Here is a 17947-nt window from a genome sequence, read left to right on the forward strand (position 1 = left end):
AGCTCAAAGGTGGAGGGTGCCCCAACCGCTGCAAGGAGTCGGTGGTGGGTCCTGGACAGGGCTGGGTGCCCTAGGTCCCCTCGCCGACCACCGCTCTGGGAGGATGAGTGGCCCAGCACTCATCGACCATCTTCTGCCTATCCCTCTGCAGCACCACGGACCGCCCCGTCAGCACGTTGTTTCTTATGCCTCTTCCTTGGCATGGGGGATGGTGAGCAGTGCCGGGAAGGGCCCAGTGCCAGGGAGTGTTCTGCACCAAGGTCAACATACTTAGCGCCAAATTGGATTGGCATGGCTCTGAGGCCAGTCTAAATGCTGCTTCCATTAACAGGCCCTTCAAACGAGTGTCCCTGTCCTTAAGAATGTGTGGCCTGAAGCCCTTGCAGATTCTGTTCTTGTCCTTGATGTGAGCTTCCCCAAGGCACTTCAAGCAGTTCGTATGTGGCTCACTCACTGGCCTGGGCTTATGGCAGGCAGCATGTAGTTTGAAACCTAGGGACTGGGGCATACCCCAAATGGGTCACCTATCTAACACAACTATTTACAACAAGAATGTCCAAGGAAAGTCAGAAAAAAACACTGGGGAGCTTGCAATCGCAAGAGACGTTCCAGCAACTGTCATGGGCTGCAAGAAGGAACTGAGAGGGCGCAGGGCCAGGGGCATGCTGAGCGCGGGGCTCCAGGGGGCACTAGGGCCACTAAGGTAAAAATCTCCAGTGACTGTGCACATGAGTGCGCACACACCTAACATCAACATGAGCAAGCACTCAAAGAAGTGTTATCAGGTTGCCCCCTCAGTCTTCTTTTTTCAAAACTAAACATGCCCAGTTTTCTTTTTAAACTTTTCCTCGTCAATCTGGTTGTCAAAACCTTCTACGATTTTTGTTGCTCTCCTCTGTCCACATCTTTCCTAAAAAGTGTGGCGCCCAGAACTGGACACAGTACTCCAGCTGAAGCCTCATCAGTGCCAAGCATAGCAGAAGAATTACCTTCTATGTCTTTAGCTTATTTGGTTTATTTTATTTGTGCTAATAAATATACAGCTTCATAATTTTACTTAGTCCTTTAACAAGATTTTAAACAGAAAAGATACATTTCATGACCTCAAACAGCTTTGGATACAATTAAATCCATTGTAGTTGCATGAGATTATGCAAAAATCTGGATTTTTTCCCCCTCAGAGAATCCTGCAAGAATCTATCAGGTATATGAGAAATTTAAACTACTTCCACCATTGTAATACACTTATCAAAGTTGAATACAGTCTGCCATCATGGTGTCCAATTCCCAATGTATTTAAATGCACTTGGAGCTTCTTACAATCTTCTATAGTTTGTATTTATCTAAACAAGTGTCCTTAGCAAACTTCTCTAATTTTCTTTTTGCGCCTCCAAACCAATAGCAAATAAATTGACCAGAGAGATCAGAAACCTGCTCTAAATTATTCCTACCTTTATATCAGGTTGCCAATAACATGATTTTTTTTAAGCATAGCTCTCAGACAAAATAAAATCCATTCTCTAACAAGAGCAGAAAACCACTAGATTTTTTTCAGGCAACAACTGTGTTTAAAAATGGTTCTGATTCCGTTGTGGGAAGACTGAAAATAATACTTAACTGGGTACATGATAATACCTGCTGAACATCAATTTCTTGAAGCACAAACTTTACTTTCATGCATTCTCATGTATCCTCAGCTGACCAGCTGTTCAGACTAACACTGTCAAAAAGGGTCTTAAATTGAAAGCAATCAAGATCAAACTTATTTAGTCTAACAGCATCCACTTTCCAGCATCTAGTCACTATTCTATCAAGTGCAATTTAGTAGGACTCCAATAGTTTGTTCATCCCAATGTCTTTTTCAGTTTGTTATACTGCTTACTTTACAATTTTTATAAGCCCACTCCACCACTGATACATCCAAGAATTAAGAATGGTCATTATTGGAGAAAGTTGAGTAGTGATCAATCTGTCTAGGGTTTTATATCACATCCTCACAATAGTATCAGAGCCCCTACCATTTTACCATCCATTATGTCTTCTTTGTTCATGAGTCGATTACCAGTCAGCAGTTAGGCACACATGGCCCCCACTCTGAAGAGTTTACAATTCAAGAAGACCTAAACCTATATAATACTCATCCCTTGCAAAAATTCTGAGCAAAACACTTTAAGCAATGCATTCTGAAGTTAAAGAATTAACTAAATGTACATGTTCAGAGTATTCGTCCTTCATTTTAGTGACTCACAGCTAGAATGAAGGGTTAGATTATATTCAGTCTTTTATTAATAATAATAAAAAATTATAATACATTTTATTTATAGATCACCTTCCATCCAAAGACCTTCAAGCACTTTACAAAATGCAACCCTTCTTCCAGGTGTCTTTACCAGGAATTAGGGCCAGCTTCAGATGATGTCTAGGGCAGTGTTTCTGAAATGTGGCCACCAGGGGCTTTTCTTGCAGCCACAGCCTCCTGGGTTGTGATGGGGGGGGGCAAAGTAGAGCCCCCTCCCCCTCTCTGTTGCTCCTGGATTCAGGGGTTGGGCCCTGACCCCCTCTGGAGACACCTGGGGCACAACACTGGAGGAGCAGGCAGCCAGTGAGTTCCCCACCTTCCCAGGGGTGGTGGGACTTAGGCTTTGGGCTTCAGCCCTGCGGTGGGGGGCACAGCAGGCCCTGGCCGCAGGGCTTCGGACTCCATCCCTGGATCCCATCCTCCAGCTGTGGGCTCTGGCTGCAGGGCTTTGGGCTCCAGCCCATCACCTCCATCTTTCCTGGCCCCCCACTGCCTCCCCCATCCCTCCATCCAGGGCTTAATTTGTCCCCAGCTTGCCAGGGCTGAGTAAATCTGCCGTGAAAAGTGATATTAACAAACATACAAGTATCACTTTTCACGGCAGATTTACTAGCTAGCAATAAATAAATTACAATAATTTTTATGTGTGTATGAGATTATGTGTGTATGTGCATATTTATTTGGTTTTCCTAAAGCTAATCAAGTATTTTAGGAAAAAGTGTGAGAGTGGCCACGAGCAAGAGTTGGTGGCCGCACTCTGAGGCCATCAAAAAGTTTGTCCTCAGAACCCCTGGTCTAGGGCTTCTATTTAAAGGAAATAAAATAGTTGGCTCAAGCCCACACTTAAAACCTCCTGGTCACACCTTTACAGTTATTTCCTCTCCACTCCTAAGCACTCAAGAGTCCTTGTGAATGTAAAGCCACTAACACTTTTAGTTGGGAAAACAACTGTTTACATAATAGAATTAAATTAACAAAAGCTAAACTGTATTATCAGTCTAGCCAATCCCACAGATCCAGTTATCAACTACCACGGTTGTTGTGGCCCTGAACTATTATTCACAGAACTATCCACACGCACCTGAAACCTCACTTAAATTCAAGTAGACTCAGTGATGGTGAAGTGGGTTACACTGCAAATATTTTAAAACTATTACATTAGAAGAAAAAATGGTTCCTCCTGACTTCTCTTTAGTTTCATTGCACAGTTAAAAATATGGTGATAAAAACATTGATTATCCCTTTTAAATCGGACTAGATTATCCCAATTGTCCTTTCTGGGCTGAAAATCTATACAAACTTTGAGCAGCCTCTTACTCACACTGTGATTTTGGCTCACACACATAGCAAACCCACCACTTTCTCCTTCTGCATAATATTAGCTTGCCCCATTAAAGCAGGGGGCTGAGCTCCGGGGCAGACCAGCCTATTCTGCAATAAGAAATGTACAAGGATCCTACTTTCAGACACTGGGCAGTTAGTACTGACAGGCCCACAGCCAGCTCATCCATCCTGTGCTTGTGTGTGGAGTGGCCTCTGCAGAGAGCGCCCACCGCCGAGGCTACAGACTCCGCAGAGACCCAAGCTGCTGCCTAGAAGGCGGCGAGGGACAGACTCTGAGCCACACGGACAGGCCCGGTCCCTAGCGGAAGCAGCTGCCTCTACTGCAGGGTCTGACAGGGCTCTGCGGCCGCCGCGCGCTGCTCAACCTACCTCCCGCTGCTGTTCGCTGAGGCGGGGCCGTCTGGGCGCAGCTCGGGATCGGGGGGCCGAGCCCGGCTGCCGGCACCGCCGGGAAGGAAACACCTTGTATGGGCCTAGGAAGCGCCATATTAGGAGCGGAGGAAGGGCCATATATGGCAGGGCAGTTCCTGCTGGAGCGTAGGGTGCCGTTTCTGTTCAGCCTTGGCCGGGCGTCGGGCCCTGGGCCAGAGGACGGGGATTACTGCCGCTGGCGGGGCTGGCGCACCGAGCAGCTGCCCCGGGTTGGCGAAGGAAACGCTGGGCCCCTCTGCCGGACACGGGGCGCTGAATGGGGCCCGAGCCGCAGAGCGACTCCGCCCCGCGGCGAGCTCCGGCCTAACCCGCACTTCAGCCGGAGCCCGCCCGGGCCGGATGTGGGCTGTGAAGCGGCTCCTTCCTCCCTCCGCGCGCGGGGGTGGGGGCAGGCCGCGGCCAGAGCCCGGGGTTGTTCGCGCCGTGCCGCGCCGCTCGCGCACGTCAGGGCCTGGATCCCCCTCCCCCTCCCGGACAGCAAGAGTTAATGGGATGGGGATGGGGGTGACGCAAGGTTTTTCTTGTCATTCGATGGCCAGATTTGAAGTTTGGCTTTCACTGATAAACATTTGCGTGTAATGCAGCCGACCATATCTCTGTGGGTGTCTAGAACATCTGAGCCCTACATCAGGCCTATGCTGACTTTTAGCTCCTTCCTTCTGTTCCCATCTCATTCCTCTGGGCTCACTGCTGGGTTTGTTTGTACTTCTCAAATAAAGCTATTTTATTTTTAAACAGCTATTTATAGCTAGGCATCTTCAGATAACCTGGGAATTCCACTGGAGACAATCTTTTGAGCCAGTGATTGGGTTCATATTGTTCCAACATGGTTGCAAGAGCAGGATTTTCCTCCTTTAGAATTAGGATGGGAGAACATTCAAAACTCTTAACCTAGCTGATCCAGACAGAAAACCACAGACAACATACAAGCAAGGAATATGGTACCTATTGGGGTTCAGGAAGTGGGCTGGTATAAACCCTTCATGAGGCTGTGAGCACGGGCGCCCACTGCTAAAGGACCCCCGCCCCCCAGCCTAAGGGGAGGATCCACAGGGCCTGAAACGCAAATGATTACGGGGGACAACTAATATAAAAACAGGGACAGGAGTGCAGTCAAAGGGTCAAAAGAAGGGAACCTGACGGGGACACCGAGCAGAGAATCCCGGACAGCGCCCACTGCTCCTCAAAGGTGTCAAGGGAGCCAGTGGACACCGCCCAGAGGAACTCTGCCCGGATACGTGAACGGACAGAGGACCGGAAACAGGCCCCACAGTCACAGGAGCCTCCATCGGCCAACCTTCTCTCCCTGGTTTGATAGATGGCCTGTTTAGCCAGGGCCAAGAGGAAGTTGACCAGGAGGTCCCGTGACTTAGTGGGGCCACAGATAGGGAGTGCCTAAATGAGAAGGTGAGGGGAAAAGTACAACCAAAAACGCAACATAATATTGGTGAGGAGCCGGTGTAGGGGCTGCAACCTGGCACACTCCAAGTAAACGTGAGCCAGGGTCTCCCTCACGCCGCAGAAAGTACAGGTGTCTGGGACAGGGGTAAACCGCGCCAAGTACACGCCCGTGCTCGCAGCCTCATGAAGGAGCCGCCAGCTGATATCCCCGGTGGGCCTCGGGACCAGGGTGGAATATAGGCTGGCGCCTATAGGAAGTCCCGCCACTTTGTATCGGGGCAGAACATGAGGGTGAGGAAGTGAAGGGTGTGGAGCACGAGCATGTATAGATGTTTCCTTGGCGCGGTTCGGAAACGAACCGGCTGCAAGTCGTGCAGCCAGCTCACGGAGAAGGGGCGGGGGGGCCGGTTGGGTCCACGGGGCAGGGGCCCAATGAAAAGGTCCGGAGGGCCAGGGCAAGGAATATGGTAGCCATGAAACCTCCCCTCATATACTGAATGACATATCCAGGCCTTTTAGCTTTACACCTCCAGACAGAAGAAGTGCTTTGGGTAAAGCAAGTGGAATACCCATCACCTGTGGTCAGATTGGGAGGTATAAAAGATACATCCATGTCTCACACCATTGATTAGACTGGGGCCTATAGATGGTTTCCTTGGCCACCACTTAGGGTTAAGGGTTGTGAAAACTGGGGAGGAGAGTGGAGGTAAATAATATTTTCCCCCAGTTCATGCGCTGCCAACACGAGGAGTGCTCCCACAGTGACTCATTGAAAGGAAATGCTTCTGTGATCATCTGTGGGTAGCCTTGGCTGTGGGTTTAAGAAGTAAATTCACCATGGGAAGGAATTAGTTCTTTGATCTTTAGCCATCAGTACAACAGAGCAAACTGCAGCTGCCTCACAGGCCTCAGTTTGTCTATCAGAGAATCCCAGAAAATACAACTCATTTCCTGAAAAGGAGTAGTCAGGGAGGTTTTAGAGGATTGTTTACCAAAACAGCCAATCTGTAAGATCCACTATATCATTAATATAATATAATATAATGATTAATGGAGATATCCCATCTCCTAGCACTGTAAGGGACCTTGAAAGGTCATCAAGTCCAGCCCCCTGCCTTCACTAGCAGGACCAAGTACTGATTTTCCCCAGATCCCCAAGTAGCCCCCTCAAGGATTAAACTCACAACCCTGGGTTTAGCAGGCCAATGCTCAAACCACTGAGCTATCCCTCCCCTCTGAGAAAGAGAGATTTGTGACCATGACAGCTAGAATTAACCCTCACCCCCTGGATGCCGGAACAGAGAAACACTCTGACAAAATTAATTATATAGATAGATAGATAGATAGATAGATAGATAGATAGATAGATAGATAGATAGGATTTTACTGAGGTGAGCTCTGAAGCTACAGATTGTTCTAAATCTTAAAATTAATGATACCCTAGATTAAAGCTGCATACTAGCAGATTATAGGTGATAACTATTTTAAGGGGCAAAACATCACCTGATCTGGTGTCATAAAGAGACTGATTAATTCTGAAAATGAAAGGATCTATGATCGGTGTAGCAATGTTACCCTGGAAACAGGCAAAAGAGTAAATTTACACTTTATCACAATGGTCTAGAATACTCGATGAGTGCTGAGGATCAGTTTTAAGTCCTCCAGAGCAAGAGCTGTGTAAGTAGCCCAAACAAGATTCCTTCAAAGAGTGAACAGAGCTGACTTTGAAGCTGTACTTGTTTTCATTTACACTTGGTGAGAAGGTGTAGAGTTCACCACAGACATTCATACCTTTGTCACTTCCAGAATGGATGACTCATCTCCAATACATTCTACATGGGGTCTATGCTTTCAACTGAGTCTTAGTCCATGGTATTTACATCCAACCTTCTTTAGCACCTCGCTTTTCCTGAGAAGGTTGAACTACAGTGTGCTGGGGGAAGTCACCCCTATGTTACACCAATCTACTGATGACCACACATAGCTTCAGCTGGAGTAAAGCAGCATTGAGCTACACCCATTTACATCAGCTGAGGGTCTGGGTACTTATTTTAACTTTTTTTCTACCTGTCTTGAGTTCTTGCAATGCATAGTTCTATACATAACAAAAAATAATCACTGAGCCTACTTCTAGAAGACCTATCCTGTTTGAGATCTTTTCATACAACAGTCATAATGATTAATAACTAGTGGCAGAAGTATTCAATCACACCAGTTCTTTAGTTATATTAATTTCTATGGCAGCAGTCACTATGATAAGAATACCTCATTGCTCTTCACTGAAGTCTCTCCATATTGTCTTTCTGCACTGAGGTGACCAGAATGGAATGCTCTGTTTTATATTTGCTTTCATCAAACCCAGATAGGGAGGGATCTTCCTTCTGAAAAATTGGCATTTATAGTATATCCTGGTACAAACATCTAGCTAAATTGCTGCTATTAGCAGTAGGCTTCCATCAGTTGACTCTGATTTAAATTATTCCCACCCCCACATATATTCAAAATGGATTTTCCACACTATATATAATTATTACTTTCCCATATTTCTAATCTGCCCAGCTCCTTTTGTATGATTTCCCTCTTCTCACTCGTATTCTGTGCCCCTCCCCATTCACTACTAGCTATAAATCCAAGCAATACGTTGGTTTTTCACCCTCCCCCCCCCCCCCCCCGAAGTCAAGCAATAAGATTCTCTTCTATATTTACCCTCTGGACAAAACAGAATTAGCCAAATGACCCTTCCATCCAAGTGAGCAGCCAGGCTCAAGGCTTATATATATATATATATATATATTTGACAAATGGTGGGTAGTACACATAACTTATGATATATGCTCTGTATTCCTCTCTTAAATAGTAAGAGGGATGGATCATCAGAATGTTCTACCTCTTCCTTACTAAGAGGATGAGAGTTAAAGATCTAACACCAATTACTCCCAATTACTTAAATGAGGTTGCCACAGCTCTTGAGACATCTCACCTTCTCACTGCAGAGACACCTAGCTCAGTTCCATGGAAGTTACAACCAATCTATTGAGGAAAAAAAGAGATCTTTAACTGAGGGGAAGGAGTCAAGGATACTGGTAAAAGCATGTTTCCCACACACACAAGCCTTAACGAAAAAAAATGCACTGTTTTGATATTTTATTTACTTTTTCCGAAGGGTATTGTACACCAAGTATCCCATTGGCAGTAAAGCGCATTCAATGTGTTTATAAGCTAAACAGTCACTTTTGTTTAAACAAATACAATTACAAAGTAAAAATAAACCACAAAATAATGAACTGCATGTTCATAACATACAAAATTGCTGCCTACTTAGTAGGTAAACTACAACATTCCAACTCCTGAATATATATTTATAAATGTACATTTCAGTAACAAAAATAGAATTTGAGAGTTTTTTTGCGTACATTCTGTCCTCTGGCTCCTTCTCAATCTCCCCCCCCCCCCCCCGTCTCCCTTACATTCTTTGAATAAAATCCCTTTCACCTTAAGGCTAGATGCAAAGCATCCATTCACACAAATGCATGACGTCAGCAAGGCTTCACAAAAAGGCACCAAGACATGTAACTTTAAAAACAAACTTTTGCCATATGAGTGTCTCATCAGGTGATATTTACATAACATCACTCTTACATGCTTGAATACATAGTAAGTGCTGTTCTCAAATAAGTTTAAAACTCATTACAGCGTAGTCACTAAAATAGAATTACCATTTACAAAATATGGGCCTGCTAACTCCAAATAATACAATATGAATACGAGAAGAATTTTCACATCATCAATAGTACCCAAAGGAAAGCAAAACCATACCATGGCACGTGTACATTTTACATTGTCTAGGTATTTAATAAAAGTTCCTTTCTTGGTAAAATGTTTATGGGGGAAATTATATTGAAATTATATCCATTGTCCATGCAAATTAAGTCTGTTGACAGAAGTGGAGAACTTAAATGGCAGTTGTTTCAGGCAGTTGAAGTTTAAAGAAAACTTAGGATGGCCTTGCTACGTATGATATTCTTTAGTAACTGACAGACTCCGTTCAGTCTGATAGTACCAATCAACTATTTTAATATTTTTGTCTTTACAGTCTCAACAAATTTCAATTGTCCTTGGAGAAAAAGTTGATGACATTTCTGAAAGTGCTGAAGTCCCTTGTGAACTGAAAGAATTGGTAATCCCTGGAGAGGGGAAAGTGGTAGATACTTGGGCCTGAAAGGTGGCAGTAACAGAAGGATATGTAGTTGCTACTGAGGGGGAAGGGAAAGTGGTGTGTGCTGGAGATGGATAGGAAGAAGACACTGGGGAGGAATATGATGTAGGCACTGGAGATGGGTAAGTGGTGGTGGCTGGAGATGGGAAGGAAGTTGTCATTGGAGAGGAGTAGGTGGAAATCTGAGAAGCAGCAGAGGCTGGAGTTGCCTTTTCTGCTTTCTTGTCCTTCTGTCTCAGGTGAATTTTAGTGTGTCTCTTCCTCTCATCGCTTCTGGCAAACTTTCTACCACAAATATCACAGGCAAATGGCTTCTCCCCGGTGTGGGTTCGGATATGAGTGGTCAAGTGATCGCTTCTGCTGAAATTCCTCATACAAATACGGCACTGAAAAGGTTTTTGTCCTGTGTGAATCCGAATGTGCCGGGTCAGCTCATCAGATCTGGAAAACCTCCTGTCACAGGACTCCACTGGGCATGCGTAGGGTCTCTCGTGGGGAGGGGTCTTGCTAGGTCGGTTGGGGTATTTTCTTATCCTGCTTGGCTTGATTAGCTGCGACTGATACGTAGTGTTTAGCGTCTTCGGATCTTGGGACCCAGTCTGGGTAGCAAAAGCTTTGATAGTGGAGAGAGGTGTGAGAGAGGGCTGCTGGGGTCTGGATTCTAGCGTTGGAAATGGTTTCTGATCAGCTGGGACCAGGCTGAGAGATTCCCCCTGTTGCTGGGGGAATAAGTAGTCCGGGATCATTGGCACCTGGAAGTTGGTTTTAGCAGCCGGATAAGCCGGGGGAGGGTACTGGAGAGAGGTACTGGGAGCGTTTGGGAAGGACTGGGTTTGCTGCTCAGGGAAAATCTCAGAGCTAGAATTAGGAAATGTTGGTGCCGCTGAATAGATCGGGCTGTTGTCGCTGGCCTGGACAGAGCAGCTCAGGGGCGGGGTCTGTGAGGATGAGGAGGTTGGTGATGAAGAAGGTGTAGAAGTGGTGGGTAGGTTAGCCATGCCCACCAGCCCACTAACAAGGCTGAACAGAGGCTCTGGCCAGAGAGTGTTGCTGCTGTTGGGGGCTGGTTCCAGAGAGAAGCGGCCCGTGTAGGTTATAGGCGGCAGCCGGCTTGTCTGATTGGGGTAGTTGGTTTCTGCCAAGGATTTCTCATTATTTAAAGAGATCTCGGGAAACGTGTCTGAAAAGAGAAGAGTAGCCGTTACTTCCAAGAGATGCTGCAACCCCAGCGCTGGTACCCTCCACCCCACCCCCCGGGCTAGCCCTGCCCGGCCCCAACGGGGCTACCCCCTCCCCCCGGGCTAATTCAAAATTGAGCGTTACATATTGCAGCGTGCTCCTGGCAGCGCTCCAACAGCAGAAAGCCCATCGCTAAGAGCAGCTGACGCATGTAGAGAGAATCCCCCTAGCGCAGCACAGCCAGCGAGGCTGATGCATCATTACCGGCGGAATCCCGAGCAAACTGCACCTGCCCGCCTAGAGCTCCCCTACAGCTCCTGAGAAGCAAGGACTCGGGCGGGGAAGGGGGCATTTCCCACCGAGTGTCCCCACCAGGCTCCCACTCACAACCCCCTGTGGACAGAGACTGTTGCTTACCTGCAGCAAGGTGCTCGAAGTGCTGTTCTCCGGGGGGGTTGAAACCGCTGCTTTCAGGGGCCCCGCTGGAGGTGAGGAACTGGGGACCCCCGCCGCTGAGCAGCATCATCTCTTCCAGCTTGGGGTAGTTACTGTCCATGGTGGGGGGCGAGTGTGGAAAGGAGCCGAAGGGGTCAGAGATCTGCAGCTGTGGTAGGAGCTGCATCTCCGCCTTGGCCGCGGCCATGGGGGGAGTGGGCTTTGCCTGGGGACACTGGGATGCTGCGCAGCAGGGGCCAGGCGGCCGGCCAGAAGCGCCAGTCGAGTGACGCTGCTGGGCTCGATATGTGCCGGCTCCCCTTCCCAGCGGCCCGGGGCTCCCCCTGGTTCTGCCCGCTATAAGCGCTCGGCCTGGGGCTCCCCCTGGCTCTGCCCGCTGGAAGCAATCAGCTCTTCGCCCGCCCTAGAGCCGCCCCTATATATCGAGTCCGCACCAGCTGCGGGCCGCCCCGGCCATGACGTACATGGCCATATATGGCGGACAGGAAACCCTTATATGGCGTCAGGCTGGAAGACCCAGCCTGGCGTCAGTAGCTGGCACTGGGGGAAGCCGGGTGGAGGGGGCCCAGCCCAGATAGGAACAAGAGCCCCGCGCCCGCCCTAGGGTCCCTACTCCCACCCCCTCACCCTATCGCTGGGTTTCTCTAGGGGGCAGCGCATAAGCCCCCCCGCCGCTGTCTTCCTCGGGTCCCCGTCGCCGCCTCAGCCCAGGCCGCCGGAAGCCCCCGGCCGCAGAGTCCATATAAGGAAACAGCCTTATAAGTCCCGGTTCCGGCGGGAGCCTTCCTACTCCTTATATGGCGATTCCGGCTCCGGGAGGGGGTGGAGAGAGGTGAACCGGGCGGGCGGGGGAGCGAGCGAGGCAAAGGAGAGAAAGGAAGAGAAGCTCCAGCGTTTCTTTCAGCCCTGCAGAGCCGCCTGTTCTCGGGCTGGGCGTGGAAGGCTTAGGCAGGGGAAGAGCAGACCTTGCTTGGGCACTCAGTCTGCTTCAGGAATGGCTGTAGAGTGCTCTGGGAAGAGGATTCCCTGAAACTGGGGGACTGGAACACAGAGGAATTGGAACAATTTGTCTAGTGCGGGCACTGAGAGCCATTGAACCAAACTGTGAACCTTGCATATCATGGAAACCACTTCAAGTCAGGGAGTGCAGCAGCCCCCCCCCCCCCAGTTTCACCACCTATGCTGGAAGATAACCCCAGTATTAACCGTTAGTGGATCCCCCCGTTCAAAGCGGGAAGTTCGGGACGGGGCCTGCTGTGTTACGCGGCAGACTGCACAGACCAGAGCTCCCTACCCCCCTAGATAGGCAACGACCCCCCCATTTCAGTTTGTGTTTAGCACATTTTCTGCCTGTTTCCCCGCTCCTTTCGCTCCGAATCGCGCCCCTTGTTGCCCTTCTGCGTCTCGCATTCACACGACAGGTGCGGCGGGGGTCTGACTGATCACTCTGCCCTGCGTATTTAACAACCCCAGAGCAAAGGAGGTTTCCCTGGCGCTGGCCGTCTGCCCCGAGTGGGAGCAGCTTGGCCCAGGAAAGGGGAATCTCTGGGATTCCCAGGCTTTGCAACGAGCATCCTACTCCTGGCTGCTCCCGGAGAATAGGGCAGGGCTTGGAGGTGCGTGTCCCCTACACAAGGAAGAGCGGGGGGCACTCTACCCTGTTAGACCAATGGAGCCCAAACCCTGTACCATAAACCCCCTACATCTTGCTCGAGTAGGACACCAAACACCCCTCTCTCTCCTCTGAGCATTCTTGTAGGGCTCTGATTGCACGTCATGGGGGATGCCCTAGTGTACAAGGGGGATTTCCTGTCCTTCCTGTCTCCAGAGCTCTCGGCTGCACTTTATCCAGTCGATTGAGGCTGAAAGCATTGACCAGTGCCTCAGTATGCCGGTCCCAACTGTGCTGTAGAGCCCCCGAGTGACCCGTGCGTTGCCAGGAGAAATGTTGCTGGGCTCAGGGCTGCACGGCGCCCTCAGTGCACACACTGCAGAGGCTGCAGCGTCTAGTAAAAGGGAACTTCCTGATGATGCAAAATATTGGGAATCTCTGGGAATTATAAATAAGTGGCTCAGTGCTGCCTCCTGGTGCCTATGGCCGGGCCAGCTGTGACTAAGCGCCGCATCTGGATCTCGCGCCAGGTACCGCGGCCGGGGGAGAAGGGTTCGCGCCCTTTAGCCCAGGGATTCGGTGCACATCACCCCCGAGACTCCAGGTAGAAACCCCATTTACCCCGAGGTTCGCTTCTAGGGGTTTTCTGGGCTTCTTGCCAAGTGGGAGCCTGAGACGCAGTGAGATTGCACTGAGCTTGCGCAGCCGCCTCTGCAATTGCTTCCCCCGCAGTCCTCTGAGCAGGATAGATAGCCCCGTGAGCAGAGAGCTCCTCGGCTGGAGCTGTGCGAATACTGCAGAACGCCAGCCTGACAGGGAGCAACCCTCCGGGGGCTCTGCCCTGCGGGTGGAGCAGGGGAACCTCCGCAGAACCCACCAGACACTGCCTCACAGCAGGACTCGGCGCGCGTGTGTGCCCCCGGCAGTTCCATTGCTTATGGGCCCTGAGACAGGGAGCCCAGAATTATTGTACAGTAAAGGCGAAGAGTCATAAACATCTTCAATATGTAAACTGACAAGCACCAGGTTCACCAGTTCCCCAAGGGGGGGGGGGGAATCTTTCTCCCCGGGGGTTTTCGGATCTCAATACATTTCCAAGCAGTTGCCAACTGTGCAGAAATATGAAGCTTCTGTTAATACGGCCATCTGAATGACATGTTCGGCGGCAGGTCTGAGCACTCTCCCACCACCCCGACTCAGAAGATCTAGGTTTCCTAATATCATTTCAGGAGGTTGCTCCCATGGCCACGTCACTGCAGGCTCTCGAGGCTCTCCTCTTTTGCTGCAGGCTACTTTCCCTTTGCTTTAATGTTTTAAAAGAATGGCAAAACCCTTTATCCATTATTTATTTAGCAGACTATCAGCTAGACAATCCTGCTTGAAAATAGCTTGATTAGAGCACTATACAAAGGCAGAAATAAAATGTACAGCAGTGTAAACACCAATAATCAGCCCCAGTTAACACTCTCATTCCTAATAGCTCTGTTTTAGCGATGACACAGACGGAGTCCCTGCAGGGAGGTCCATATGGAAAGAAGCTGGTTGAATTAAAATAATGATTCCACAAATGCTAGGCTAGGCAGGGGACAATTTTTCTTTTTAACCATTGGAAGATAAACATTTTATAATACCTTGGCAGTAGAAAGTCTGTGTGCTCATTAATTTTGATCTATTGCACCATTTAAAATTGATCCTAGGCCTCATCTAAACATGGAGTTACACTGACTTAACCAAAACCAGTTTGTAAACCAATTTTGGTGGGTGCAAAAGCCCCTCTGTTGACACTGTTAAATCACTTTAAATCTAGTGTATGTTGAGTTTGCTTAAATTAATTAATATTGAATTAAGTTAAATCAATATCAGCCATTTCAAAACTGAAGGAACTCAAATGAGAAATTGCAGAATTACTAACTGTGGTTTGTAACCTATAATTTAAATCAGCTTCTGTACCAAATGACTGGAGGATAGCTAATGTGATGCCAATTTTTAAAAAGGGATCCAAAGGTGATCCTGGCAATTACGGGCTAGTAAGCCTGACTTCAGAGTCAGGCAAACTGGTTGAAACTAATAAAGAACAGAACTGTGAGACACATAGATGAACATGATTTGCTGGGGAAGAGTCAAATTGGTTTTTGTAAAGGGAAATCATACCTCACCAATCTACTAGAATTCTTGAGTGGGGAGGAGGTGTCAACAAGCATGTGTACAAGGGGGAATCCAGTGGATATAGTGTACTTAGATTTTCAGAAAGCCTTTGACTCTTAAGCAAAGTAAGCCATCATGGGTTAAGAGGGAAGGTCCTCTCATGGATTGGTAACTGTTGAAAAGATATGAAACAAAGGGTAGGAATAAATGGTCAGTTTTCAGAATGGAGAGAGGTAGGGTGACCAGACGTCCCGATTTTATCGGGACTGTCCCGATATTTCCTTGTTTGTCCCGCGTCCCAACTGATGTGTGGTCGGGACACTGGACAAACAAGGAAATGCTCCAGAGCCCAGAAGTGCTCGCGCCCCCCCCCGCGCGCCACCCCGACTCCGCCCCCTCCTCCCCCGATTGGCTCCCTCCCCGAATCCCTGCCTCTTCCCCAGACTCACCATTCCTCCTCCCTCCGCAAGCTCTGGAGGGAGGCCCGGGAGACGCAGGGGAAGCGCAGGGCCGGGGTGAGTGAGAGTCCGGCCTGGCCCCGAGCAGGCAGGACTCAGTCGGGCGGTAGGGAGAGGAGGGGGGCGGCCCGCGGGGCCAGGCGGTGGCTGTTCTCCCCCCCGGGCAGTGGGACTCAGGAGCAGCCGCTGCTGCAGCTCCCACTGCCGTGGGGGGAGGAAGCAGCCAAGCACGTGGTGCTCGGCGGCTGCGGCTCTGGCGCCCGGGCCCGGGCCTGCTGCGGGGACCCAGCAGCGCGCATGCCCAGCCCCTGGCCAGTCGCGTCTGGGCTGCTGCCCAGCTGGTGCAATCCCGTGGGCGGCCCCGGGGCGGAGACATCGGCAGCCCCATTTGTTCCCCTGCGGGACCCGAGCGGGACGGGGGGGCTGGGGCCTGCTGCCCCCACTCCGGGGCCGCCGCGCGATAGCACCAGCTGGGCAGCAGCCCAGAGGTGACTGACCAGGGGCTGGGCTGGGCGCAGTGTGCGCACTGCTGGGTCCCCGCAGCAGGCCCGGGCGCCAGAGCCGCAGCCGCAGCCGCCGAGCTTGGCCATCGACCGCTTCCTCCCCCCGCGGCAGTGGGAGCTGCAGCAGCGGCTGCTCCCGAGTCCCACTGCCCGGGGGGGAGAACAGCCGCCGCCTGGCCCTGCGGACTGCCCCCCTACTCTCCCTACCGCCCGACTGAGTCCTGCCTGCTCGGGGCCAGGCCGGACTCTCACTCACACTGGTCCCGCGCTTCCCCTGCATCTCCCGGGCCTCCCTCCAGCGCTTGTGGAGGAAGGGTGTTTTTGTTTTTGTTTTTTGCCCCGCCCCCGCCACACCCTCCCACGTCATCCTCCCCCCCTTCCCCCAATATTTGACTTGGGTGATCTGGTCACCCTAGAGAGAGGTAAATAGTGTTGTCCCCCAGCAGTCTGTACTGGGACCAGTCCTATTCAACATATTCATAAATGATCTGGAAAAAGGGGTAAAAAGTGAGGTGGCAAAATTTGCAGATGATACAAAACTATTCAGGATAGTTAAGTGCAAAGCAGACTGCGAAGAGTTACAAAGGCAGCTCACAAAATTGGGTGACAGGGCAACAAAATGGCAGATGAAATTCAATGTTAATAAATGCAAAGTAATGCACATTGGAAAACATAAAATGATGGGGTCTAAATTAGCTGTTACCTCTCAAGAAAAAGATCTTGGAGTCATAGTGGATAGTTCTCTGAAAACATCCGCTCAACGTGCAGCTGCAGTCAAAAAAGCAAACAGAATGTTGGGAATCATTAAGAAAGAGACAGATAAGAAGACAGAAAATATCATAATGCCTCTACATAAATCCAGGCTATGCCCACATCTTGAATATTGCATACAGATGTGGTCACCCCATCTAAAAAAAATATAGGGGAATTGGAAAAGGTTCAGAAAAAGGCAACAAAAATTATTAGAGGTATCGAACAGCTTCCATATGAGGAGAGATTAATAAGAGTGTGACTTTTCAGCTTGGAAAAGAGACTAAGGGGAGGAATATGATAGAGGTCTATAAAATCATGACTGATGTGGAGAAAGTAAATAAGGAAGTGTTATTTACTCCTTCTCATAACACAAGAACTAGGGGTCACCAAATGAAATTAATAGGTAGCAGGTTTAAAGCAAACAAAAGGAAGTATTTCGTCACACAATGCACAGTCAACCTGTGGAACTCAGTCATGGATCTATTTCACAATTTAAAAAATGTGTTATTGTGCTTAGGTGCATCAGCCATGGAATTTTCCCTTTTCAATTCTCTTTCTTAACTTCTAATTTATATTGATTGCTATCTATAGCCCCCTTTTTCCATTTGTTATATTTTGGTATTTTATTTCTAATTGTATCCTTAATTTATCCTCTTGGAGTATGTCTTCACTATCAATGTTAAAGCGCTACTGCAGCAGCGCTTTAACGTGGTTGTGTAGTCGTGGCACCAGCATTGGGAGAGAGCTCTCCCAGCGCTGTAAAAAAACCACCCCCAAAAGGGGATAGTTACCAGCACTGGGAACTGGGAGCACGGCTCCCAGAGCTGGTGCACTGTCTACACTGCCATTTTACAACACTGAAACTTGCAGTGCTCAGGGTTTGTTTGTTTTTCCACACCCCCGAGCAAGAAAGTTTTGCAGTGCTGTAAAGTGGCAGTGTAGATAAAGAGTCAGAGAGTTAGAGAGTTTAAAGACAGAAGTGGCGATGAGATCATCTTGTCTGACCTCCAGTGTATCACAAGGCCACAAAACACCACCCAGCACCTGCACACCAAGCCCAACGATCAAAATTAGACCAAAGTACTACTGACGTCGGGTGACATGCACCAGAGAAACGAACACAAGGGACTGAGGTGCACTAATCCCAGA

At 49.2% G+C, this 17947-nt stretch overlaps 1 protein-coding gene across 1 annotated transcript; it reads right to left on the reverse strand.

Annotated features, from left to right (window-relative positions):
* Positions 1 to 8605: 8605 nt before the first annotated feature.
* EGR1 (early growth response 1) lies at positions 8606 to 11726 on the reverse strand. Its single transcript, XM_034779869.1, has 2 exons — positions 11289 to 11726; positions 8606 to 10872 (listed from the first exon to the last, which is right to left on the reverse strand). The coding sequence occupies exons 1-2, from the start codon at positions 11512 to 11514 to the stop codon at positions 9572 to 9574; spliced, it is 1527 nt and encodes a 508-aa protein (XP_034635760.1). The 5' UTR covers positions 11515 to 11726; the 3' UTR covers positions 8606 to 9571.
* Positions 11727 to 17947: the final 6221 nt, after the last annotated feature.

This window comes from Trachemys scripta, chromosome 8 (genome assembly GCF_013100865.1).
Source record: "Trachemys scripta elegans isolate TJP31775 chromosome 8, CAS_Tse_1.0, whole genome shotgun sequence".
Classification (NCBI taxonomy): Eukaryota; Metazoa; Chordata; order Testudines; family Emydidae; genus Trachemys; species Trachemys scripta.

What these genes read in the sequence shown, in the direction of transcription:
- EGR1 (XM_034779869.1), bottom strand. Translation starts at nt 11,514, where the DNA reads ATGGCCGCGGCCAAGGCGGAGATGCAGCTCCTACCACAGCTGCAGATC. An exon ending in CTTCGAGCACCTTGCTGCAG is followed by an intron (nt 10,873 to 11,288) that starts GTAAGCAACAGT and finishes TTCTCTTTTCAG; the next exon opens with ACACGTTTCCCGAGATCTCT.